Source organism: Triticum dicoccoides, chromosome 1A (genome assembly GCF_002162155.2).
Source record: "Triticum dicoccoides isolate Atlit2015 ecotype Zavitan chromosome 1A, WEW_v2.0, whole genome shotgun sequence".
Classification (NCBI taxonomy): Eukaryota; Viridiplantae; Streptophyta; class Magnoliopsida; order Poales; family Poaceae; genus Triticum; species Triticum dicoccoides.
Genome location: NC_041380.1, coordinates 513311106 through 513339076, shown reverse-complemented (window position 1 = coordinate 513339076; position 27971 = coordinate 513311106). Strand labels below are relative to the sequence as shown.

At 43.0% G+C, this 27971-nt stretch overlaps 1 protein-coding gene and 1 long non-coding RNA gene across 4 annotated transcripts; one reads left to right on the top strand and one right to left on the bottom strand.

The window, feature by feature from the left end:
* Positions 1–2590: 2590 nt before the first annotated feature.
* Positions 2591–4709, bottom strand: LOC119284562. 3 transcript variants are annotated; one of them, XR_005139108.1, is made up of 4 exons: positions 4595–4709; positions 4212–4361; positions 3618–3812; positions 2591–3085 (listed from the first exon to the last, which is right to left on the bottom strand). It is a non-coding gene; the product is annotated as an uncharacterized LOC119284562 (long non-coding RNA). The 3 variants fall into 3 exon arrangements; XR_005139103.1 differs by lacking the exon at positions 4595–4709 and having other exon boundaries at positions 4212–4407; XR_005139105.1 differs by lacking the exon at positions 4595–4709 and having other exon boundaries at positions 3618–3809; positions 4212–4407.
* Positions 4710–10067: 5358 nt separating this feature from the next.
* Positions 10068–12080, top strand: LOC119312807 (putative F-box/FBD/LRR-repeat protein At5g44950). Its single transcript, XM_037588608.1, has 3 exons — positions 10068–11060; positions 11143–11277; positions 11415–12080. Exons 1-3 carry the CDS (start codon positions 10113–10115, stop codon positions 11838–11840), a joined length of 1509 nt encoding a protein of 502 aa, XP_037444505.1. The 5' UTR covers positions 10068–10112; the 3' UTR covers positions 11841–12080.
* The last annotated feature ends 15891 nt before the right edge of the window (positions 12081–27971 follow it).

Genomic DNA, 27971 nt, shown 5'->3' with positions numbered 1-27971 from the left:
CTCCAAAATGATCAATTTCACCTAGGTTAGCTCCAAAATGATCAATTTCACCTAGGTTAGCTCATAAACGATCCATTTCACCTAACTTAGCTCCAAAATGATCCATTTCACCTAGGATAGCTCATAAACTACCCATTTCACCTAGGTTAGCTCATAAACGATACATTTCACCTAAGTTAGCTGATAAATGGCATATACTTCTTCTTCTAGTCTTCTTCTTCTTCTTCTATTCTTCTTCTTCTATTCTTTTTCTTCTAGTCTAATTCTTCTTCTAGTCTTCTTTTTCTAACTTTCTTATTTGTCATTTTGCAGGTTTCATTCACTTCACGGAAGCCAGCTTCCTATGATGGATTGCTTGTTTTTTCCTTTGATGCACTTCTTGTATTCCGCTCGCTTGCTATGATGAAACTTTGCATATTGTAATATGTATGGATCGATGGAACTATGTGCAACCTACTATGTATGTATGGATGGATATTTATTATGTTGGATATATATGTGCTGGATATTTGTGTGATGGATATATATGTGCTGTGATATATTTGTTGTGATAATTGTTGGATATAAGAAAAACAGAATAAAAAAGAGGCAGCGCAGGCTCTTTGCCGTCCGCGGCAGACGACAAAGACCCCTTTGCAGTCGGTGGCAGACGGCAAAGGGGGCACGTGGCGCCCACCTGTGCTTCCTGAGGGATGGGCCATTTGGCAAATTTGCCTACCATGGCGGACGGCAAAGCTAAGCTGATGCCAAAGACTTTGCCTTTGCCGTCCGCCGGGCAGACGGCAAAACACAGCGGGCGCTGACGTATTGCTGACGTCAACTGGCGGACGGCAAAGAGGCGCTCAAATTTGCCGTCCGCTGGCGGACGGCAAAGGCCGCCGTTAGCCGCCTAACGGACTAACGTGCAGTATTTTGCCGTCCCTCCTCTTTGCCGTCCGCCGCTGTAGGCAAAGGGCTCTTTGCCGTCCACCATAAAAAGCAGACGGCAAAGGACCTGTTTGCCGACCCTGTCTTTGCCGTCACTGTTTGCCGAGCTTTGTTGTCAGCCGTCCGTGCCTTAGTGTAAGACTTATTGTTGTCGGTACATTTGGTACAACCGACGTAGTGAGTTCCTTATTCACAAGGATTACTCCTACAATGATGATTATCCATGTTTGTGTGTCTGCAATGACGACACATGTATTCATCTGAATGACGGAGTTTAAAATGAAGGATTTGGGTAAACCAAAATACCGCTCGTTACTACAATTTGAGCACCTTCATTCATACATTATGGTATACTATGTTATCTATATCCATAATATATTGGAGAAATTCACTATGGACAAATCTTATCCACCCATAACTCTCATGGTAGTTCATTCTCTAGACGTAAAGAAAGATCTATTTTGACCAAGAGATGATGGAAATGAGATATTGGGACTCAACGTTCCATAATGCCATTGGATCCACCAAACACAATTGGTACTTAAGAATATATTTCGATATCTCCAAAGGCATCAAACATCTTGTCCTAGTTTTTCAGTTTCACAGAAATGTGAACACCGATATCGTTGGATATATCGATCAGATCCCTACTATGTCAGATCGTAGACAAGCTTAGCATTCCTCCTAGGTGTAGTAGCCCTCTCATGCATGAGAAGTCTTCAAAACAGACCTCATGGCTACAACCACCAACCATTATCTCAACGATAATGTTTCTTGTGTTGCCCGGATGCAAACAGGTTACATAATAAGCAATATCACTATATTGCATATCTTGCAAGTCAAATCATGCGACTGATTTGTTCATCGGGTTTCTACCAACTTCTATGTTCCAGAAATGTGTTCATGGAATTGGTAGGTGACGGCTTCGAATTTTGCAAGAATCAGGGGGAGTATCTTCCTGAATTGTTCCTGTTCAATGCATCATATTATACTCTTTTTCCCTTCATGAGTTTACTTTACAGGTTCTCATAAAGGTTTTTAATGAGGTAATATCAACATGAGATCATATGTCATACTTTCAGTTTTTCACACCGGGGTTTTTAGGAAAGTATATACGACATATTTATTGTCCTTTGAACTCTATGGGTTTTCTTGTATTGAGTTAAAAGAGACAATAACCATTATATGTTGCACCATTTTCTCCTTATTTTTTCACTGGATTTGAAGGAGTTTTAGCAACATATCATACTATAATACTTCTCACATTTTTCCCACAGGGTTTTTGGAGAAGAGTTAATTCAAGGATGATTCCAGAGATGATCGGTTGCAAGGACAAAGAAGGATTAGGGGGAGTGTTAGGATTAAATTAATAGATTAATTAAAGAGATAATCCTCCCATTGTAATCTGTACGTCGGTTGCATTGCCAACCGTCGCGCCTCTCCCCTTGCATCTCTACGATCGTGTCTGTTCCCCTTGTATATATACTAGCACAAATGCCCGTGCGTTGCAATGGGAGGCTACAAAACTTACCTCCAAGCATGCGAGTTGCAAGCCCAAAAGCCTCCAACACCCTGATCGCAGTGGACCGGCATTGAAAATTCGCGCGATAGGTGAGGAAGAAAGGATGTGGCATCCACGTGTAGTGGGTCATCGACAGCTAAATCTCTACTATGAAATTTAAAAAGAAAACTAATATGTGATTGTGTTATTTCTAGTTCAGTCCATAAACTAATTTGGGTTTAATCTATCAAACTAAACCAATGATTAATTTTATGAAACAAATTCAGATAGAAGACGTTACATGTCAGCAATTTGGGGTTTAATATATCAACAGAATAAATGTCAGCAATTTGGGGTTTAATATATCAACAGAATAAATGCTTTGTCCTCCAAATTTATATGTAGTAAGAGAATACCTATTGGATAACAGAATAGAAGGAGAAATAATCAACAGTGATGGTGAACAGTAACATAAGGAGCCTAGGGATGTGCATGTGAAGAACGGTGCAAACATGGTGATAACTGCATTGCCATTATCGCCAAGCAAAAGCAACTGGGGCAACAACCCATATTATAAACCCAAATATACCTGTGTGTTCCAATGGGAGAAGGGAAAAAAATCCTCATACGCACCATCCCCACAATCATGCTCACTATCTGAAGTATATCAAATATAATCAAGAAGTAGACATTAATTAATGCTAACAGATAGAACAAAGTAGATCGCTATGCATGATACACATGATATCCGGTTGTATATATACAACCCCCAAATTTGAAATGTTAAAATGATTTTGAAACTCAAACAGTTTGACCATTGATCATATCAACTAATCCGCACAAAGAGTTTTACAGAAAGGCAATTAGCTATCACAAGAAAATTTGAAGGGCAAATCTCTGAAAAGAAAATACGTTAAACAGTACATCAAGAATATGATTACGAAATAAAAAAACTTCCGTACTATATACCTTATCAAATCAGGTGACAAAGGAACCCCTCCATATTAATATATTTTATTATACACCAAGATCTCCTAGCTCTGTAGCAACTAACTGCAGTTTTGCTTCAATGCATGAATAGAAAAATTATGTTGAAATATTACTAACCATAAAACAGCATGATATATGTTGGCATATAGAAACTACAAAAGTAAGTTAACACATCACACAATAGTACGAGTAAGCTCACCAGGTCTCAACTCTCAGCATGCAAGCCGTAGCATCGGTGTTGTTACCGAGTGAATTTCTCCTTCCCGCACATTGTCACATACCTCTTTGAATAGATACTTAATATGAGAATCTTGTGAAATTATTTTCCTCGCGTGTTAGGATGGTGCAATGTTACGGTAACAGAGCTAACGACCCGTGTGGTAGATTTAGCCTGCTGATCATAATATTTTTTGATATATAAGCAAGAATAGTGCTAAACTGCTCATATCTATCCGTTGTAACCAAAAGTCTACAAATGATGAATCAACATGTAAGTCTAGCATTGTTTCGATCATTATTAGTTTAACAGTGAATAATATTAAATATATACAGAAAATTTAGCAACACAAAATTAGTTTCCTACATATACATGGGATGACATTTAGGTGGATAGTGAAATAACTATACAGAAAGGAGGAAACTTTATAGCAGCTCCGCATACTTATTGAGTAATCTCCTATCATCTGCCCTTTACATCGTCGTCCTTTTTCTCAACACTTTATCTCCCTGCCATGCGCTACGTCTGCACCAAACATGAGCAGCCACATTATAAGATGGATTCAGAATAGCTTACCATTGCAGCAAGAAAACATTTTCTTGCATCAGGAAAAGACCTTGATTTTATTGAAGTCGTACAGTGAGCAGTCAAGTAACATGCACTATAGCAGATCCTGTTCTGCCCCAACCAGGCAAGTCTCTTCAAGTACTAATGATGAATGTTCTTCTTTATTCCCCATGCAAATACCAAAATGGCAAATTGTTTAGGAGAATAACACCGTCAGTTGGAGAAGGTTGTTCTTTGCTTATTGGTCATCGGGACCCAACTTCTACACAGAAAACACATGAAACAGAAGATATACTGTACTAAGGTGAATGCATCAATCATGAGACAAACTAAAAAATTCATACACACACACAAATTATGGTGCCGATACTGAGACGTTAGTGTGCGCCTACCTTAAATTGCATGTATCTTCCTATTCATTTCTTCAGTTCAAGGGATCCTACTGCTCGAGTGTCAGTGTGTCCAGCCCGCTTGAATGCCTCATCTCAATTTGTGGTGATTCTATCAATCCCAAAGTAACTTGCCGTCAAGGGTTTCCTAGTTAATTTGGTCAACTGCTCAATTTCAAAAGGGGATTTGGCTTTACAAGGAGTAGCTGGGTGACTTTCAGGTGTGCAGCACAGTACCTTGTTCGTGCTTGGGGCTCAGGGAGGAGGCCGGCAGGAGCTTCGGGAGGGCGCCGGCAGCAGGAACTTGGGGAGGCCGGCAGCCCGAGGTGAGGTCGAATTAAATTTCCGCCTCCACAGACATCCGCGTGCACCAGAGGCCACCGTTGCTGCTGATCTTCCCGGGACAGGCGGCCGTGTGACCGTGTCCAGCAACTCTGCCTCGTCGTCATCCTCCTCCTCCCTGAAGTAATCGAGCCGGGATGCACGGAATTGTTGGAAGAGAGTAGGTGTGTGGCGGGCCTGCGAGACTCGGGGGTCGGGCGTTGAGGCGACGCAAGGCCGGCGGCGGCGACCAGGGCGGCGCGCGAGGCGGTGGTGGCGGCACGCAGCGGAGCGGCAGGTGGTGGCGGCGCGCTGGAAGTTGAGATAAGTACCTGCTCGCCGGCCCGCAACGACTCCGTCTTCTGCTCATCCTCTGGCGCGCTGGCAGTTGAGATAAGTTGAGGAAGCGGCGAGGGATGTGGAGCTCGACTGGGTCACAGTCAAAACACCGTAGTATGAAGGAAAAACCAATCGTTTCCGAATTTGAGTCTCTGATAGTTTTATTTTTTGATAGTCCAGCCGCTGATTCGTTGCAAGTAGAAAAACGGGTCCAGGCAAGCCCAGCAGGGAAGGGAGCCGGTGCGATCGTTCGACGCACACGACTTGATTTCATTAGTACCACCTCGTGTATATTACAATTTTTTCCATACAAATTGTAAAAGCGTATTATGACATAAGAAAAAAGCGTATTGTGACGGTGAACCCGGAGACCCAATCCGTGCTTTATTATTAGGGAGAGATATACCGAGAATCATTCAATGGAATCCACAGTCCAAACATTTATTCGATTGTCTCTCGTTTACATCTCAACACCTCCCAGCATCCCACCGCCGGCGGGGGTCGTCGGACCACATGGAGCCGCCCCGTCGACGGCTAGCCGCCGCGGCCTGGCGTCGGGCCGCCCAGGGAGCAATCTCCCGCGCCGCAACTCCTCCGTCGCTCCACGACCGCCGCCAATTTCCACATCTCGGCGACGGATTCGAGCACCGCCGGCTTCAATGTGTCGCCCGGCGACGGATCCAAGCTGCATTGGCCGCTCGCGCCGCCCAGGGAGCACTCTCCCGCGCCGCCACTCCCCCTGTGGTAACGGGCATGCCACCCGCCAGATCCAGCCTCTTCAGCTCGTGACCTCGTCGGCGTCGTGGGGTAGCTCCTGGGCATGATGAGATCCAGCCCGGCGCCACTCCGATGGGCATGACTGGAAGGGGCGGCTGGCACCGCCAGGGGACAGTGATGGACGCAGCTCTGCACAGCTCCACGCGCGCCCACCGCGTCCTGCCGCACCGCGCCGCCCGGCTCGGCCACGACCAGCCACTTCGCCAGCTGTGCCAACCACCCCATGCTTCCTCCGCTTGCCGCCGTCCACTGGTCTCTTGAACAGGCCGCCTTCCTGGTCTGGATGCCGTCGGCAACGAGCTCTCCGGCGAGCTCATGAACTGCTCGGTGGAATGCCAGAGAAAGGGATAGAGAGATAGGAGATGTTGACAAGTGGGCCCACGTCAAATTAACGGTCCATGCAGACGGCGTCAATTTTGCTTGCCATGTCATCACTTGCAGGTGGGACCCAGCTGCCAGTTTCTGTCAAACGGCTCTAATTCGGTCATCAGCGTTTTTTGAAAACTGTCATCATAATTTTGGTGGGTTTAAAAAAAAAACGAATGACGGCGGTTTTTTGAATTAGGGTCCCCAATTATGATGGTTTTTTGCAATTTACTCGTGTTTCTTGCATGACCAGTACATTATGATGCAACAGCTAGTGTCAGCTAGCTGATTTGTTCCACAAAAGTTGGAGCTGAGGATACATGTATTGGTGACAAGTCTGAATTTGCAGCAGCCCTGTAGAATTGCAAACAAGTGAGGTACTACATCGCTAGCTAGTATCACTAATTACTACTAATCAACTCGATACGCTACAAAGCAGCGGTAGAGCTTCTCAAGATGCTCGAATTGAACTGAGATGTGGCACTAAGGATGATTTCACACACAACGGGCATACCCATGATTTGTCAATGGAGGATCCCTTTGATTTGCCCTCCAGAGGATGCTCAAAGTGTAAAGAGAAGGGTCTAGGAGATGCGGTATACCAAATTTAAGTAAAACATTGGGCTGCCAAGACCACCAACCTGTGGTGCTAGCCAGTAAGCCCAAGCCTTTCTCGGGTGTAGTTGATACCCATCTTGAAAATTGACTTGCCTTCTTTTGAAAGCTCAAGCTTTTATTTCTAGCCTTTAATATTGTCCCAGCCTTATGATGCTGTAAGAAAGGATGTACTCCCTCCAATTCATATGAATTGGTGCACACTTAGTATTACTTTGTACTAAAGTTGTACTAGGTGTGTGCCAAGTAATATGGATCGGAGGGAGTAGTTCATTAAGCGATGGAATGTTTTGTGACCCACTCAGAATTGTACCAGGACAAAGGAGGTGGTGTCTAAGTTCATGCTTGAAATCTGAACTTGCATAATGTGTTTTCTGTTCTATCATGCTTGAAGCGGTTCATAAGTAGTTTATTTTCTGTTCTGTTGCGCCTGATGGGGTTCCTTAGTGGTTTATTTTCTGTTCTGTTGCGCTTGGATGCTACTCCCTCCGATCCATATTAATTGTCACATATTTAGTACAAAGTTGTACTAAGTTTGTGAGAATTAATATTGGATCGGTGGGAGTACTTTTTAATCTGTTATGTCTAGGAAGTAATCCTCGTTTCTTTGCTGAAGATGACAGTCCATTTCTAAAACTCAAAAAATAAAATAAAATAGCGAGCTATCATCCGGAACATATTTATTTCTATCCAAGTCTTGAGCATCATCAAGCCAAAAATAGTTATTTTCTGTTTCGTTGTATTAACAGCAACAAGAGAATAACAAGTGTACAATGTTGCATCATCATCAGACTTGTGATAGGTAAGAGTACCCATGAGATGTGGCAATGCCTGCCGGGGCGTTTGTGCTATTTCCTGTAGTTGCTTTGTGCTCACTGATCAGATGAGTAAAGTTTCTTGTTGCCGTGTGCATCGCCAGGGAAGGCATTTTTATGCAGCAGCTAGTGTTAGTCAGCTGCTTAGTTCATACTATTAGTAAATTTGATGTTCCCCACTTGGAACTGTTGTCTCCAGGAGGATATGTATTAGTGTTCGCAGTAGGAACGGGCTAGTTAGTTATTCTATAGATACAACTCAGAATTTGCAGCCGCCTATTATAATTATTCTCAACTCAAATCACGTTTATGCCAACAAGTGATGTACCTACATCCTGTTTGTTTACCCAACCAAATATTGTTGTCTGGTTTTATGTACAAGTGCAGTAGAAGTAGGGACTTGTAAAGATTGCACCCCCAAGGCGTCAGCCTTTTTTGGCCAAATGCTGTGTCAGCTCAGCATCGAGAACTGAACTCTAGTTCCCGGCTTGCTTAATCTGTCTCTGGTTAGTCATCCCCTTTTCTTGCTCTAAAACTATCTTTTCTGATGCACGTCTTGGTGACACCCCCAACCTGTATATAGATAAGTGAGTTTAGATCATCTTGTCTGCGAAAATGTCCTACTATTTCCTCCTATTCAAAATGTAAAGTGCATCAGTTTTTCTACAAGTCAAATTTTCTGTGTTTGATTAAGTTTATAGCAAAACATATCAACATCTACAATACATTCAAAATATGAAAATATATTTCGTGACCATTTTAATGGTACTGATCTGATATTGCATGTATTAGTATTTTTCTCAATGAACTTGATCAAAGTTTAAGAAGTTTGTTTTTTTGAAAAAGTAGGACACCTTGTATTTTGGAAAGGAAAGAGTATTTTCTTCTGAAAAATCCAGCTATTGTACATTTATACAAACAAGTTGTGAAAATAGCAACGATATGAAACGGAAGCGGTAAATTAAAGGCCGAGAGATGCCACCTATATGGGCCACCTTGCAAGCCGTAGGATTACCTACGGTCTAAACATTGGATCTTGTGCATGCAAACGACAAAACTTGCTCACAGCTTCCTTCCCGCTTTAAACGCAACACCGTCACCCATGCCCCGCCACGCAACCTGATGACTTGCCACGCTGCTGCTGGCCTGGCTGCTTGCAAATGCAACATCATCAGTTGTGCCGCTCGCAGCATCCAGTGGCCAAAGTCGCAACACCACAGTCTCGCCATCGCAACATCAATGCAAATCAGCGTCATTGCATCCTGGCCGGCCGCTCGCCGCACCATCACCAACCGTCCGCAACATCGCCGACTAGGTCACGCGGACCGATCACAACATCATTAGTTGGGGTTGCAACATTGTCATTGTAGCTCGTGACACTGACAGTCAAGCTTGTGCGCCTGGGCTCCGCTGCAGTGGACGTCAGTCGACTCTCAACAAGTGTGGGTGCCGCATGCAGCACCAAGCATCTCTGCTAGTAGCAACCCGCTTCACTTCTCGCAGTGCATTGCTAGCCTGCATCCGATGAGGACGCAATGGTCCTGTGGGTTGCAGCAGTGGGCAACCCCTTGCACCACGTTGGTTCGAGGGTGCGGCAACACGGCAACGCCCTTGCGACAGCCTGTGGTGCCAAGATTAACGGGTGGTGGTCGATAGACGTCCTTGAGATGAGGAGGTGAGTGGCACGAACGAGGTTTGGGAGGTGACAATGACGTGGAGTGGGAGGTAAGAGAGATGAAGGATGGGGATCAATCAGGTAGACAAATAGATAATGATAAGGCAAGGGGAAAGATTTATGTAGGGCCAGCCAGCAAGGGCCCGAGATGAAAAAGTCGAGGCGGCCAATGCAAGTGTGCAATTGGCCGCTCGATTGAAATCATTTTATATCTAAATTAAATTTTAAAAAGAAGCAAAAATAAAAGATCAAGCCTTCTGTTTTGCTTTGTGAACCAAAGTTTCCCATGTCACTCATCTGCCTTTTTTTTTGTAGGGACTCATCTGCCTTTTTGATTCTTTGACGTGCCCAGAGAAGTAAGTCGGAGCCAAATTATCCATTTCATTTTTTATTATCGCCCACGACATAGACAAATCCAAACCGTTAATTTATTTGGACGGCGGCAGATTGATCAGCCGTAGCCAAATAGGCCGATGTTGAGTAAACCCCTCGGTTATTTCTCTCAAAGAAAGAAGAGATAGAGAGAGAGAGAGATAGTAAACCCTCGGTTCCCAATCCCTGGATTTGTTCCCCGTTCCCCAACTTCCCACGGCGTCTCGGCAAGCCGCCAGCCATGGCTTCGCGGCTGCTACTGCTGCGGCGGCGGGCAAGGAGGCTGCTGCGGCTGCTGCGGCATCGACTGCAAGCTTCCAAGAAGCGTAGGATCGACGACCAAGATCCACCGGGGAGTGGCAGCTGCGACCATGTCGATGTGGGGAGCGTCGATCACATCACCCGAGTCCCCGACGCCGTCCTCGGCAGCATCGTGTCTCTTCTCCCCACCAAGGAAGGCGCCCGCACGCAGGTCCTCTCCCGCCGGTGGCGTCCGATCTGGCGCTCCGCTCCTCTGAACCTCGCGCTGGACTGTGAGCTCAAGAACCAGGACTCGATCCCAAAGATCCTCTCCGAGCACACCGGCCCCGCACGACGCTTCTCCGTCCGCCTCTTCACCGACTGCAGCGGCGACGAGATCGATGGCTGGCTTAGCTCCCAATCCCTGGACAATCTGCAGGAGCTCGAGCTCACCTGCATGTTCTGGCTCGGCCGGCGTCCATTGTCCTTGTCGGCGTTCCGATTCTCGCCCACTCTCCGCGTGGCCAAATTCCACGGATTCCATTTCCCCAACTCGATCGCGCAGCTGTCCCTCCAGTTCCCCTGCCTCGAGCAGCTGACCCTGAAAAAGGTCATCATCTCGGAGGACGTTCTCCAGAGCTTGCTCTCTGGCTGCTCTGCCTTGGAAAGCCTCGAGCTCAAGGAAAATCGGGGCATTGCTCGCCTCTGCATCAGCTCCCAAACTCTTAGGAGTTTGGGATTTTTCGTCGACTGGTGGAATGGAGGCACTGGTATCTTTTTGCAAGAGTTAGTCATCGAGGACGCCCCTTGCCTTGAGAGATTGCTGCCGCTTAATTCAACGGGCAGCAAAGTGGTCATCCGGATAATCTGCGCGCCTAAACTGGAGATATTCGGTATGCTCCTGTCTGAAGTCATACCCGAATTCCAACTTGGAAGTTCAATTATTCAGGTAGCAGCAGCAGCCTTCATCAATTGCGTTTGACATTCTTGTGTGCAGGCTATTAATCTTATGTTTGCACTTTGTTCTGCAGGAAGGGGTTGCTGTCAGTTTGACAACCAAAATGCACACCATGAGGGTTTTGGCTCTCAGCTCTACTGGCCCTAATCTGGATGCAGTGGTTAACTTCCTCAAGTGCTTCCCTTGCTTGGAGAAGTTGTATGTCATTGTGAGTATAAAACATTGTCGCTTGCTTTTAATGTCAAAATAAGCATTTGATTGACGTGTAATCTAGCCATTGTCTATTGTCTTGCTAACCAGTTGGCAATTTTTTTTTGTATTGTTTTTCTCTCTCTCTATCTCCAGTTCCGGTTACCTTCAGACGACCCAGGGGAGTATATGAATGCCCGGAAGTATGACACGCTGGACCCGATTGAATGTCTTGAGCTTCATCTAAAAAAAGTGGTGTTGAAGAATTATGTCGGCAGCAAGAGTTCATATGTTGACTTTGCCAGGTTCTTTGTTCTGAATACAAAAGGGCTAGAGGAAATGAAAATCACATTGCCTTACCACCGCCAGCACGGATGGTTTGCTCATCAACTCAGCCTGCTACGAGTCACAAGTAGAGCTTCTCCAGATGCTCGAATTGAAATGAGATGTGGCACTAGCGATGATTTCACACACAACAGGGATACCCATGATTTGTCAATGGATGACCCCTTTGACTTGCCCTCCAGCGGATGCTCAACGTGTGAAGAGAAGGGTCTAGGAGATGCTATATACCAAATTTAATTAGAACTTGGGCTGCCAAGACCACCAACCTGTGGTGCTAGCCAGTAAAGCCTCCAAGCCTTTCTATGATGTAGTTGATGCCCATCTTGAAAATTGTATTGCCTTCTTTACAAGCCCAAGCTTTTGTATCTAGCCTATGATGTTGTCCCGGCGTTCTACTTCATTTAGTGATGGAATGTTTTCTGGCCCACTGAGGATTTTACTAGGACAAAGGAGATGGTGTCTAAGCACATGTTTCATATCTTGCATGATGTATTTTCTCTGTTCTATTGGGCTTGGATGCTACTCCCCCAGTCCCACAATATAAGATGTTTTTGCAAGCTAAAACAGCTAGCAAAAACGTCTTATATTGTGGGACGGAGGGAGTAGTTTTAATCTGTTATGTTTAGTTGGCTGTCCTTGTTTCTTTGCTGTTTGGCCTTGTATTGCAAGATGGTAACACCAGCAGTTACTATATGTATGTGATCATAGATTTAGTGACAAAGGATGGCTGTACCATTTAAGTTGTGGTCATTCTTCAAGCAGTGTACGCCATCGCCATGCATGGTCTGGAAGTCCCAGATCAGAGTACTCTCTCCTTCCCGTAAGCAGAGACCCATAAATTGACATGAAAACGTATGCAGCGAATACTGATCCATTCGAACACATTCTCAATGCAGCGTGCCGATAACATAAAGCAGAGATATATAAACTTATAGTATAAGAGTAAACGTGTGGAAGCATCAATCTTTCCCTACAGAGCATACACGATGATATTCTGTTATAATATATATTTGTTTACATCCTGAACTAATTTTGCAATTCTACTGTGAAACCTATGTCTGAAAAAACTCCCTCTCCACCATCCAAGCAAGATGGGCAAACTCTTAAGATGCCTAGACTTCTCCAGATTCCCTAAAGAACACCGTCGGCTTCCTAATTTATGTATTAGGGCGGCAGCTGCTGTTAGTTTTGAGAAACCAGTGAAAGCAAATTCTGGAGTGAACAGAAAGAAAAGGCTACTAACGGTAGTCCATCTATGTTTCTTTCTAAAACTCAAAATAAAATATCGGGTTATCATCCGGATAGCATCTTTTTTTTTATTCAAGTCTTGGACGTCATCAGGCTAAAAATCGGGTTTTCTTTGTATTAACAGCAGCAAGAGAATATCAGGTGTACAATGTTGCCTCATCTTCACTTCTTCAGACTTGTGATAGGTCATGAGATGCGGCACCGGGTCGTTTCAGCCATTTCCTGTAATCACCTTATTGCTATGATCAGTCGGGTAAGGTTTCTCATTGCCGTGTGCATGGCCAGTAACATTATGATCAGCGAGCGTCAGTCAGCTGATTTTTGTTCCACAAAAGCTGGAGCTGAGGATACATGTATTGGTGTTGGTGACAACTCAGAATTTTCAGCAGCTTATTATTGTCAACAAGTGAGGTACTACATCCTGATCTGTTTATCACAGTACTCGGCTAGTGGCTTCAACTTTATGTCAAATGCTCTGTCAGCTCAGCTGATCCTATCAAGCTCAAGAATTGAACTCTCCGGTTCCGGCTTGCTCCTTTTCTTCTGCCTCTAGGCAGGCCGTCCCCTTTTCTTCTGCTGTTGCTTTCTCTAGCTCCCTACCTCCCAAACTGTATATCGTTTCTTATGTGGATTCATCTCACGCCCACCACCCCGTATCAGATAGACAGGCGAGCTTAGGTCAAAGGGATCGTTTGTGGAATCCCTCGTCCTATGATTTCTTTCTGAAAAAAAACCCATCTACTGTATTTACAAGCATGCACTGTATATGGCTGTATGCATCGATTGATGCAGAGGCCGGGGGTATTCCTCTTTTTTTTTTTAAACAAGCATGCACTAGTAGAACTACAAACAAGCTGCAAAGACACAACAATGAGATAAAGAGGAAGTAGTAAATTGAAAGGAGCAGACGAAAAGGGTGGTGAGCTTGGCGGTCCTTGATTGTTCGAGAAAAAAAAAGTGCTCTTATTGCAAATTTGAAAGAGGGAGATGCGAACACCAAATACTCCCATAGACGAATTAATGCGATAGAAGAAAGAATCACATACACCAGTTGAAGCATAACAATGGTTGGGTCACCGAACATGAGAAAAGAAGGGAATTATACATGATCACTTCTCCAATATCATGGGGAAAGCGAGTGCTAGATTTTTAAAAATTGTACCTAACTAATATCGATGCTCCCTTCACCATGGAGGAAGTGCGCAGTGCCAGAACTTGTGAAAGAATGAAGATTCATACCCATCGGGCCCGGACTTGCATTTGGATTCATGTACAGAAATACATCGTAAATTTGTTGTTCGGTGAATGGGAGGTCAAGGGCCCGGAGTTGAGACAAGGGTGAATCATATAGCGAGAGGAGGTCAAAATTCCAGATAACGTTTTTCATTTCCCAGTTAGCTTCTAGAAAAAGGTTTTGAGGATTTTTCTTTCCTTCTGCTCATGGAGGAGTGTTGCGTGCCTTGATCGGTAAGGACTGGAATTTTATTGTTCCTAAAGCGTTGAGTGGCGAAGGCATGGAAAAAATGTGTTTTCGTCACCGTCAATGGCATCGTTACTTCCATGAGGCAATTCTTTGTCGGGCTTTCCGTTGAAGGATATCGATAATGACAGTCCTAAGTTTACTTTTTAAGGTCACGAGGGGTCAAAAATCTCCTAGCAAATCGAGGAATCTGAATTACTAGTTTACAGAAAGAAAAAACGCTGACAAATTGGCTTCAGTTTCTTGCCCCAAGTTTTGAGAATCCGTTCTGGTTTGTTTAATTTGTCGGCGACGAGGGCCACTGACGCTCTCTGCGTCGAATTGCACTCAATTTGCACAGGCGCGAGCGACTGGGCTGGCCCATTAAACTGCGTTCCATCGTTTTTTGGCGAAGGAGGTGTACCGACCTGAGCATTGCAGTGACCTGGAATACTGTAGCACACGATTTTGTATCAGCTTTTATTTTTATTTTAAATTTAGATTAATTTTGAAAATGCAAACATTTTTAATTTTTCTGAACCATTTTCAAATTTGGCAACATATATTTACTTTCTTTTTTAAACGCCAACATTTCCTAATTTTTTACTTTTTAGAAATTCTGAAAATTTATTAAAAAACATAAAATAAATTCAAAATTAAAAATATTTTTCATAAATACGAACTTATTTTGAAAAATGTGGACAAAATTTGAAGTTCCAAATATTTCTTAAAAAATTCAAAAATTCTTGGAAAAATGTGAACATTTTATTTTAAATTACGAATAATTTTTGTGACTCTGAAAGTTTTTAAAACATAGTCAAATTTGGAAATTTCTGAAGATATATATTTTTTAAATGTTCCTAATTTGAAAAAGCAACACAAATTGCAAGATCCTGCACAATTTTTTAAGAGTTTGAACATTTTTTGAAAAATTTCAATATATGAAAAAACAAAAAACAAGAAAACCGGAATAACCCAGTAAAGAAAAATAAACAGTTCAAGAACCTTCTGGAAGGTTCCCAAAATCGGGATTCTGTTGAACGCATAACTTCAATTGACCGGCCCATAACACGATAGCTCGTCGATCTCCTGTGCGAAGGAACGGCAATTTGCTGCAACGCGCATGAAATAGGGAATTCCCGCGAGCGGATCATTAACTAACTGCTCGTAAAATATTAGTGACTATAGAATTACAGGCCGGGGAGAAGGTCCGGAATTTTTCAAATCAGAAAAAACAGAAATACAATATTTTAAACATGATCTGAGGCAAAAGTGGGTTAGAGAAGAAAGATTGCTTAAAACCCTCGTTCTAAATTACTTGTCTTAAATTTATATAGATATGAATGTATCTAAACTTGGTACGGCCTTTCGGATGTTGGGTTAGATCATTTGCTTGACCAAGTAAATTGACTATCGACTAAGGACAATTCTAGAAGAGCTAGCTGATCAATGGTGTTGTTTATTTTATTTTTTTGTGGGTTGATCAATGGTGTTATTGAAGGAATAGGAATCAACTCCATCCCCATGAAAATTAGAGTTGTTTCTTACCGCCAACCAAGAGCCACGAAGTGGCGTGTGGACTGTGGAGGTTCAATATTTTTTAACTCATCTACTACTCCTATAAAAGCACGAGAGGGCGGAGAACCAAATCATTCTATCCATCAAAACCTGCAATTCGATGGTCTACATCCCTCCGGCCTACTAAACTGTTTTATGCTTTAATTACCCACCATGCCATTAGGTTAATCTACTACCACTATAATCACACAATCCCCACCACACGGTTCGTAAGCCTTTCCTCCCACGCCTGCCGCGATCGATCCCAAAAAATCGCCCGCTCGCCTACGCACGTCCCCAGTCAACCAACCCCCGCACGCACGCTCCTCCACTCCCCCGCCGGACCAATAGCCCACCACCGCCCGCTCCGCTTGGCCTCCGCCGCTGCCGCCGCACAACTCGGCCTTCGTCGCCGCTGATCCTCCGCCCGCTGCTCCACCCTGTCGCCGTCCGCCGATGGCCTCCTCCCAAAGGCACTGACAGCCGAGGATTCTTTGGGAGGGGCGGCAGAAGGCAGCCGGCAGGGGACGCGGAACGACCCGGAAGACATCCGCCCTCACGCGCTCATCGTCTCGCTAGCCTACCCGATGGCTGCCGGTGAGCGTCTTCACGACGGCCGCGGCGAGAGCTGCGTCGACGTGACGATCCCTCTGCCCCGTTCGCCTCCTCGCTGCCCCGCCACTCGCCATCACAGGGTCTCCCCCTCATGCTTCACCCTCAACTCTCCCAATACGGAGGTAATTAGGATTCCTGAGTTCCTTTTTTGTTTATTCTATTGTTTAATATGGCTCCTAATTGGATACAAAGTTGACTAAACGATTGGTGTTGCTGCAGTTTTTTTTTCTACATTGATTTTTGGTTCATGATTTACCCTTCTTATTACCATTTGCTAACTTAACCACCTCTCTCTCTCTCTCTCTCTCTCTCTCTCTCTCTCTCTCTTTCTCTCTCATGTTGTTTCTGAAGATCTTTTATGTGTCATGTTGACAAGGGTGTTTGATATGAAATCCAAGCAGGTTGCAGGTGAGGTGAATCAAGGTGATCTATATGACGTAGTGAAGGATAAACTCCTCTCCCTCATGTTATTTCTAGATATGTTATTTTTCAGTGAATTACTACTGAAGCATTGATTTAACACTATTCTTGGTCATGTAAGAAAGCTGAGATTTATTGTGGCCACGTGTTTTTTGTAAACATATCATGTGAATATTTTCATAGAAAGTTTCCCTCATATCAAACTGTTCTATTTCTTCTACACAGGAAGTAGGTACAATATGCAGGCTTCATAGCATATGTTTGTGAATTTTATGCCAGGTGAGCCACTTTCTTTGAATGCTTATGTTCTAATATTTCATATCTCTGAGCTTTTGAGTGCTAACATTGTTCTATCTTCTGAGCTCTTGAACATTTGCCTGCACACAAAAAATCTATAATACTTGCCTTCTCAGTCCAGTGGTAGTTGTATACATCATTTATTCAATCCTAAATTTTTGAATGGGCAACGTGGATTAGATGCGAAAACGGCTAATTCACATGTTTGTCGTCTCCATGTTAAACACTGAAGAAATGTGGGTTCTATCTTTTCAGATCAGCAACGCGAGAATAGCTATATTGCTTCTCTATTCTTTCTTTTTTTCTCACGCAACAGAAAAACTGAATGTATTTCTTTTGTACTTTATGTTTCTTAATCACCTACTTACTCACCTAGCTTTCCTGGATTCAAGAGTATGACTGTTGGTTGTTGTACAATGAAGGTTGAAACAATTTACTGTTTGCCACCAAGGAAGCTGCAGGTCTGATGTAAGCAAGCAAGTTTGTTCTTATCTGTTCCTAAAAAAGAATGTGATGTGATAGAATAAAGTATAGTCAATGCAATGTACTCATATGTACAACTGTACAAATTATTCTACTTTTACATGATGAGCCATTCTTCTGAGAAACTACACCTATAAGCATACATCTCTGTACAATTTTAGTCTGGTATTGACAACAAGCCAGGTAACCGGAACATGTAGCACATGGATTTTATCTGGTGTTGACAACAAGCCCGGTAATTTTAGTACCATTTCTGTAGGAATGAAAAGACAGCCATTTCTATTTTTCTGTTTTTATAGCACATAATATTATATTCGTGGATGAACCAATCTAGGGAAATCCGATTGCCTCTTTGGTTCCTTTATACTTTTGCTTAAATTTTCAGTAGTTCAGAAAGCAAGTAGTATGATGGTCAACACTGCCTCTTCGACAGAATGTCAGCATGTAGTGCCTTATACCGGTTTGTTCCTAAATTATAGCATTAGGTGTCATCTCTTACAGGTCTTCACAAACTCTCTCAGAAAGGCAAGGTATAACTTCATTTTTCTTTGGTGTTCGCTAGTGCGGCCATAGCGCAGCACAAATCCAACATGGAGAAGTATGTTTTTCTTCACATACCTTGTGGGGTAAAAATGGGTTGTCTTCCTATCAAATGTTGGTTCTTGCCGTCCTTGGGGTTCTGATTTCAAATATTTCCCCCCCTTCCGTTCCAGCTGTTCAAGTGACATATATCATGCTCGTGCGAGGCTACATGGTCACATGATGGAAGCAATTTATAGCCGGTAAAATTTGCTCTTGTTGTTTCAAAATTACACTTATTCATACTGAATATAGAGTGTTGTGATTGTGGTGTTGAATTTGCAAAGCTGCAAAAACAAGAACAAGGAGGCCTATGGCTAATGCTTGCACTCACATTTTTCTCACTGGTTTTCACTCCATACTTGGGTATGTTTTGCTTATGGATAGTGGATCGATCCAATTAAAGACTTGATGATAAATTCTACCATTGTTTTCTTGATTAGCATTTTCTTAGTACAAAGCAAAAGAATGTTGTTTTTTGGTCACCTACAATAAAATTTCTTCCTTTAATCTACATATCATTTATTATTCTTCTCTCTGAAACACGAAAAATGCAAAGATTTGCTGAAATTTCAGCTTTGCAAAACCCATGATCCAATCTATTGTTGCCCTTGTCCTTCCAAATAGATAAATACAAGGGATTGAGATGGCTGCCGCAGATGCTTCTTGTCAACATTAGATGATGATTTTGTAAGCGACTATTTTGAAAAATATTTTCTCAGACTACACAGTAGTCTTGTTTTTGAACTGGCTCAGGGGTGTATTTCATATGTGTGCTGGACGCATGAAGTTGCAAGTTTCTTCTTCTTACAAAGGGAAATATCAAGCATTCTTACCAAAGCCTTTGAAAAATAGTCTTGTATGGGACTAAACAAAGATTCATGCTACACCAGTTATTGTGTTCTTTTAGTTGGGTTCATATAGCTTTAAAATAATAATTTATTTAAATATGTCACACATTTTTTCATGTAAGTATAATTCACAGCACATTATGTAGCTGATGCCACTGATAGATTATTTAGAATGGATATTTTATTTTGAAATGTTGATTTTTAGTTGTTTAGTTTTTTCTTAGAAGACATAAAAGGCATCTAGACTGTAAATTTAGGATCCCATAGTTATTTTTCTATGGAAGAAGACGAGGAAATTCACGTATTATCATTTTGAATTCTATATGTGATTTATCAATTCAAGTCAAATGCAATTAATTATAAACATATGTGAATTTCTTGAGCTTCCAACTTGTTCCTTTTGATTATTATTAGTTGAAACTTAACACTTGTAATGTTGTCTAGAGCTTCAACATTCTCTCGGGAGAGACACAGGCATTGTTAAATTTTCAACATGAAAGAACTTCATTACACTGTCAAAGTTTACTTTATCAAAATAAGGGTAGTTTAATTTGTCTGAATCCTCTCTTTGCAAGATGAAAGATTTAGCTTCTCTCTATCTTTATGTTTCGCTCGAAACGGAAGCTGTGAAAAGACTCCACCAAAATGCATTTTGATTGTCACTTTTAACAAATCAAAATAGCTTGGTGCATACAAATTCAGGAGATCTCCAAGCTCAGAAGCTTGCACCAGCTCGGAAGAACTACAGTAGAAAATTCAGTGCAGCTATAACGTGTTGAGATATTGACACATGAAGGTTACGAAACAATCATCTAGGGTGAAGCGGATCCTTCTGCGGGGGCAGAGCCACAATTGTCGCGTCGGGGCAGCGGCGCCGTTAGCTCGCGTCGGCGACCTGCTCGCCCAACTCCTCTATGGCATCTTTCCGTGACGTTACAAGATGGGGCGACCTAGCTCCATGCAGCATTGGTGCTGGCCGCACCAGCTTCCTGCGGCGCCCCCCTTCAACTGCGTTGTCTCCCTTCAGCAGCTCCTATAGAGTAGAAACGGAAACGGACATTCCCAAGACATAGCCAACAATTTACCTATAATTTTGAGAGGGGTTATCTACAAAACAAGCTCAAGTGGATGGTCAGAACCACACATGTGATATGCCACCATTCGCTGCCGATCCAATGCTCTACATAGCAAGTTTGCAGATTTTCACTGATTATGGATTTTCTGAATAAGTCGCCCAAGAAAAAAATGTGTAGGTATATGATTGGTAATTATAAATGTTCCCCTCTACTTGAATCAGTTAGCTAAATTGTTCCATGAACAATTTGAATTTTAAAGTATTCATAGTGTTCGAGTAAGTACATATATTAATCGGGACCTGCATTGCACGTGCAAGCTTACTAGTCTTTGAAAGTTTGTTCACAACCATTCGGACCACTTGATTCGGGTGATGTTTTGCCGTCACCTGCAGGCATGTATCGGTACGACCGTGTTTTTCCACGCAAACCGGAAATAAAGTGTGTGTGTGTGTGTGTGACGGGGGAGGGCTTTTACGGGTTTCCGGACCACTGTCATGCCCACTTCCGACTGCCCTGGCCTCTCCCGCATCTGCACGCATTCGTGCCCGAAGCCAGCTGCCCGCATTATTCATGCCGGCCCAGAGCGGAAGCGGCCGCTCACTAGAGCCGGCATTGAAGCGGCTCACCAGCCAAGAGCGTTGCCCGCTGCTCGTCTGTTGCGCATGCCTTCTCTCCGCATTGAAACTGCATTTGTATGCCCGCCTACCTACATTAAACCGGCGTGTGTGTGCCGAGGAACCTACTTTGGCATCCCGAGAGCCACACGTCCATTCATGTGTCGGCCAACATTAAACACCTCTCTGACTGGCTCCTCGAATTCGTCTGCTATATAAACGTGGCCAGGGCTATAACCACACCGCACTTCCGTTATCCATCTCCTCCTTGTACAACACCCACCATAGCCTCTTGCGAGTAGAAGAAGGAGTTCTCCAGCATTGTAGCAGCCTGGGTTGCCTGGCGAGCCAGCCTGATACAGGTTGGCTTGACGGAAACCATTCGGATATGGCGCCACTATCATCGCTAGCCCCTCCTCGCCCGTCCAGCATGGCCAACGCCATCTCTCGGCAAATCCACCATGAGAAATGGCGGCAACGCGTCAGGCAGGTGGGGAAGGAAGCCATGTCTGTGGAGGCCAGCACATTTGTGCCCACCGCGGACAGCGAGGAAAAGTAGATCATGGGAGCATGTCGGCGATTGGGTCCCACGGAGACCACTGCCACCACGTCGCCGAGTGACACAACTAGTGACTTGCCCAGTGAGCGGGGGTTGACCATGTTGGGGAACGTAGTAATTTCAAAAAAATTCCTACGCACACACAAGATCATGGTGATGCATAGCAACGAGAGGGGAGAGTGTTCTCTACATACCCTTGTAGACCGACAGCGAAAGCGTTATGACAACGCGGTTGATGTAGTCGTACGTCTTCACGGCCCGACCGATCAAGCACCGAAACTACGGCACCTCCGAGTTCTAGCACATGTTCAGCTCGATGACGATCCCCGGACTCCGATCCAGCAAAGTGTCGGGGAAGAGTTCCGTCAGCACAACGGTGTGGTGACAATCTTGATGTTCTACCATCGCAGGGCTTCGCCTAAGCACCGCTACAATATTATTAAGGATTATGGTGGAAGGGGGCACCGCACACGGCTAAGAGAACGATCACGAAGATCAACTTGTGTGTCTATGGGGTGCCTCCTGCCCCCGTATATAAAGGAGTGGAGGAGGGGAGGGCCGGCCCTCTCTATGGCGCGCCCTAGGGGAGTCCTACTCCCACCAGGAGTAGGATTCCCCCTTTCCTAGTACAACTAGGAGTCCTTCCAAGTAGTAGGAGTAGGAGACAAGGAAGGGGAAGAGGGAAGAGAAGGAAGGAGGGGGCGCCGCCCCTCCCCCTAGTCCAATTCGGACTAGTCAATGGGGGGCGCGCGGCCTGCCTCTCCCTCTCCCCTAAAGCCCAATAAGGCCCATATACTTCTTCTCCCGTATTCCCGTAACTCTCTGGTACTCCAAAAAATACCCGAACCACTCGGAACCTTTCCGATGTCCGAATATAGTCGTCCAATATATCAATCTTTACATCTCGACCATTTCGAGACTCCTCGTCATGTCCCCGATCTCATCCGGGACTCTGATCTCCTTCGGTACGTTAAAACTCATAAACTCATAATATAATTGTCATCGAAACCTTAAGCGTGCGGACCCTACGGGTTCGAGAACAATGTAGACATGACCGGGACACGTCTCCAGTCAATAACCAATAGCGGAACCTGGATGCTCATATTGGCTCCCACATATTCTACGAAGATCTTTATCGGTCAGACCGCATAACAACATACGTTGTTCCCTTTGTCATCGGTATGTTACTTGCCTGAGATTCGATCGTCGGTATCTCAATACCTAGTTCAATCTCGTTACCGGCAAGCCTCTTTACTCATTCCGTAATACATCATCTCGCAACTAACTCATTAGTTGCAATGCTTGCAAGGCTTTAGTGATGTGCATTACCGAGAGGGCCCAGAGATACCTCTCCGACAATCGGAGCGACAAATCCTAATCTCGAAATACGCCAATCCAACATGTACCTTTGGAGACACCTGTAGAGATACTTTATAATCACCCAGTTACGTTGTGATGTTTGGTAGCACACAAAGTGTTCCTCCGGCAAACGGGAGTTGCATAATCTCATAGTCATAGGAACATGTATAAGTCATGAAGAAAGCAATAGCAACATACTAAACGATTGGGTGCTAAGCTAATGGAATGGGTCATGTCAATCACATCATTCTCCTAATGATTTGATCTCGTTAATCAAATGACAACACATGTCTATGGTTAGGAAACATAACCATCTTCGATCAACGAGCTAGTCAAGTAGAGGCATACTAGTGACATTTAGTTTGTCTATGTATTCACACAAGTATTATGTCTCCGGTTAATACAATTTTAGCATGAATAATAAACATTTATCATGAAATAAGAAAATAAATAATAACTTTATTATTGCCTCTAGGGCATATTTCCTTCAGTCTCCCACTTGCACTAGAGTCAATAATCTAGTTCACATCGCCATGTGATCTAACATCAATAGTTCACATCTTTATGTGGTTAACAACCATAGTTCACATCGATATGTGACCAACACCCAAAGGGTTTACTAGAGTCAGTAATCTAGTTCACATCGCTATGTGATTAACACCCAAAGAGTACTAAGGTGTGATCATGTTTTGCTTGTGAGATAATTTTAGTCAACGAGTCTGTTATATTCAGATCCGTAAGTATTTTGCAAATATCTATGTCAGCAATGCTCTGCACGGAGCTACTCTAGCTAATTGCTCCCACTTTCAATATGTATCTAGATCGAGACTTAGAGTCATCCAGATCGGTGTCAAAAATTTGTATCGACGTAACCCTTTACGATGAACCCTTTTTGTTACGTCCATAATCGAGAAACATATCCTTATTTCATCAAGGATAATTTTGACCGCTGTCCGGTGATCTACTTCCTAGATCACTATTGTACTCCCTCACTTAACACAGTGTAGGGTATACAATAGATCTGGTACACAGCATGGCATACTTTATAGAATCTATGGCTGAGGCATAGTGAATGACTTTCATTCTCTTTCTATCTTCTGTCGTGGTCGGGCTTTGAGTCTTACTCAATTTCACACCTTGTAACGCAGGCAAGAACTCTTTGTTTGACTGTTCCATTTTGAACTACTTCAAAATCTTGTCAAGGTATGTACTCTTAAAAAAAACTTATCAAGCGTCTTGATCTATCTCTATAGATCTTGATGCTCAATATGTAAGCAGCTTCACCGAGGTCTTTCTTTGAAAAAAAACTCCTTTCAAACACTCCTTTATGCTTTGAAGAATAATTCTACATTATTTTTGATCAACAATATGTCATTCACATATATTTATCAGAAATGTTGTAGTGCTCCCACTCACTTTCTTGTAAATACAGACTTCACTGCAAGTCTGTATAAAACTATATGCTTTGATCAACTCATCAAAGCGTATATTCCAACTCTGAGATGCTTGCACCAGTCCATAGATGGATCGCTGGAGCTTGCACATTTTGTTAACACCTTTAGGATTGACAAAACCTTCCGGCTACATCATATACAACTCTTCTTCCAGAAATCCATTCAGGAATGCAGTTTTGACATTCATTTGCCGGATTTCATAAAATGCGGCAATTGCTAACATGATTCGGACAGACTTAAGCATAGATATGAGTGAGAAACTCTCATCATAGTCAACACCTTGAACTTGTCGAAAATCTTTTTGCGACAATTCTAGCTTTGTAGATAGTAACACTACTATCAGCGTCCGTCTTCCTCTTGAAGATCCATTTAATCTTAATGGTTCGCCGATCATTGGGCAAGTCAATCAAAGTCCATACTTTGTTCTCATACATGGATCTCATCTCAGATTTCATGGCCTCAAGCCATTTCGCGGAATCTGGGCTCATCATCGCTTCCTCATAGTTCGTAGGCTCGTCATGGTCAAGTAACATGACCTCCAGAACTAGATTACCGTACCACTCTGGTGCGGATCTCACTCTGCTTTACCTACGAGGTTCGGTAGTAACTTGATCTTAAGTTACATGATCATCATCATTAGCTTCCTCACTAATCGGTCTAGTAGTCACAGGAACAGATTTCCGTGATGAACTACTTTCCAATAAGGGAGCAGGTACAGTTACCTCATCAAGTTCTACTTTCCTCCCACTCACTTCTTTCGAGAGAAACTCCTTCTCTAGAAAGGATCCATTCTCAGCAATGAATAACTTGCCTTCGGATCTGTGATAGAAGGTGTACCCAACAGTCTCCTTTGGGTATCCTATGAAGACATATTTCTCCGATTTGGGTTTGAGCTTATCAGGATGGAACTTTTTCATATAAGCATCACAACCCCAAACTTTAAGAAATGACAACTTTGGTTTCTTGCCAAACCACAGTTCAGATTTTGTCGTCTCAACGGACTTAAATGGTGACTTAGATGGTGCCCTTTTAAACGTGAATGCAGCTATCTTTGATGCATAACCCCAAAACGATGTTGGTAAATCTGTAATAAACATCATAGATTGCACTATATCCAATAAAGTACGGTTATGACGTTCGGACACACCATTATGCTGTGGTGTTCCAGGTGGCACGAATTTGTGAAACTATTCCACATAGTTTTAATTGAAGACCAAACTCGTAACTCAAATATTTTTCTCTGCGATCAGATCGTAGAAACCACATTTTTCTTTTTACGATGAGTTTCCACTTCACTCTGAAATTCTTTGAACTTCTCAAATGTTTCAGACTTATGTTTCATCAAGTAGATATACCCATATCTGCTCAAATCATATGTGAAGGTCAGAAAATAAAGATACCCGCCGCGAGCTTCAACACTCATCGGATCGCATACATCAGTATGTATTATTTCCAATAAGTCAGTTGCTCGCTCCATTGTTCCGGAGAACGGAGTCTTTAGTCATCTTGCCCATAAGGCATGGTTCGCAAGCACCAAGTGATTCATAATCAAGTGATTCCAAAATCCCATTAGCATGGAGTTTCTTCATGTGCTTTACACCAATATGACCTAAATGGCAGTGCCACAAATAAGTTGCACTATCATTATTAACTTCACATCTTTTGGTTTCAATATTATGAATATGTGTATCACTACAATCGAGATCCAATGAACTATTTTCATTGGGTGTGTAACCATATAAGGTTTTATTCATGTAAACAGAACAACAATTTATTCTCTTACTTAAATGAATAGCCGTATTACAATAAACATGATCAAATCATATTCATGCTCAACGCAAACACCAAATACCACTTATTTAGATTCAACACTAATCCCGAAAGTATAGGGAGTGTGCGATGATGATCATATCAATCTTGGAACCACTTCCAACACACATCGTCACTTCACCCTTAACTAGTCTCTGTTTATTCTGCAACTCCCGTTTCGAGTTACTAATCTTAGCAACTGAACTAGTATCAAATACCGAGGGGTTGCTATAAACACTAGTAAAGTACACATCAATAATATGTATCAAATATACTTATGCTCACTTTGCCATCCTTCTTATCCGCCAATCACTTGGGGTAGTTCCACTTCCAGTGACAAGTCCCTTTGCAGCAGAAGCACTTAGTCTCAGGCTTAGGACCAGACTTGGGCTTCTTCACTTGAGCAGCAACTTGCTTGCTATTTTTCTTGAAGTTCCCCTTTTTCCCTTTGCCCTTTTCTTGAAACTAGTGATCTTGTCAACCATCAACACTTGATGTTTTTCTCGATTTCTACCTTCATCGATTTCATCATCATGAAAAGCTCGGGAGTCATTTTCGTCATCCCTTGCATACTATAGTTCATCACGAAGTTCTACTAACTTGGTGATGGTGACTAGAGAATTCTGTCAATCACTATTTTATCTGGAAGATTAACTCCCACTTGATTCAAGCGATTGTAGTACCCAGACAATCTGAGCACATGCTCACTAGTTGAGCGATTCTCCTTCATCTTTTAGCTATAGAACTTGTTGGAGACTTCATATCTCTCAACTCGGGTATTTGCTTGAAATATTAACTTCAACTCCTAGAACATCTCATATGGTCCATGACGTTCAAAACGTCTTTGAAGTCCCGATTCTAAGCCGTTAAGCATGGTGCACTAAACTATCAAGTAGTCATCATATTGAGCTAGCCAAACATTCATAATGTCTGCATCTGCTCCTAGAATAGGTCTATCACCTAGCGGTGCATCAAGGACATAATTCTTCTGTGCAGCTATGAGGATAAACCTCAGATCACGGATCCAATCCGCATCATTGCTACTAACATCTTTCAACACAATTTTATCTAGGAACATATCAAAATAAACACAGGGAAGCAACAACGCGAGCTATTGATCTACAGCATGATTTGTAAAATACTACCAGGACTAAGTTCATGATAAATTTAAGTTCAATTAATCATATTACTTAAGAACTCCCACTTAGACAGACATCTCTCTAGTCATCTAAGTAATCACGTGATCCAAATCAACTAAGCCATGTCCGATCATCACGTGAGATGGAGTAGTTTTCAATGGTGCACATCACTATGTTGATCATATCTACTATATGATTCACGTTCGACCTTTCGGTCTCCGTGTTCCGAGGCCATATCTGTATATGCTAGGCTCGTCAAGTTTAACCTGAGTATTCCGCGTGTGCAACTATTTTGCACCCGTTGTATTTGAACGTAGATCCTATCACACCCGATCATCACGTGGTGTCTCAGCACGAAGAACTTTCGCAACAGTGCATACTCAGGGAGAACACTTCTTGATAATTAGTCAGAGATCATCTTAAAATGCTACTGTCAAACTAAGCAAAGTAAGATGTATAAAAGATAAACATCATATGCAATCAAAATATGTGACATGATATGGCCATCATCATCTTGCGCCTTTGATCTCCATCTCCAAAGTACTGTCATGATCTCTATCGTCACCGGCATGACACCATGATCTCCATCATCTTGATCTATATCAGTGTGTCGTCACGTGGTTGTCTCGCCAACAATTGCTCTTGCAACTATTGCTATCGCATAGTGATAAAGTAAAGCAATTATTGGGCGCTTGCATCTTATGCAATAGAGAGACAACCATAAGGATTTTGCCAGTTGTCGATAACTTCAACAAAACATGATCATCTCATACAACAACTTATATCTCATCATGTCTTCACCATATCACATCACAACATGCCCTGCAAAAACAAGTTAGACATCCTCTA

Excerpts from the sequence above, each read along its gene's own strand:
- LOC119312807 (XM_037588608.1), top strand. The coding sequence starts at position 10,113 with ATGGCTTCGCGGCTGCTACTGCTGCGGCGGCGGGCAAGGAGGCTGCTG. Across the intron at positions 11,061-11,142 it reads TTGGAAGTTCAATTATTCAG|GAAGGGGTTGCTGTCAGTTT; the intron begins GTAGCAGCAGCA and ends TTTGTTCTGCAG. Across the intron at positions 11,278-11,414 it reads TGGAGAAGTTGTATGTCATT|TTCCGGTTACCTTCAGACGA; the intron begins GTGAGTATAAAA and ends CTCTATCTCCAG.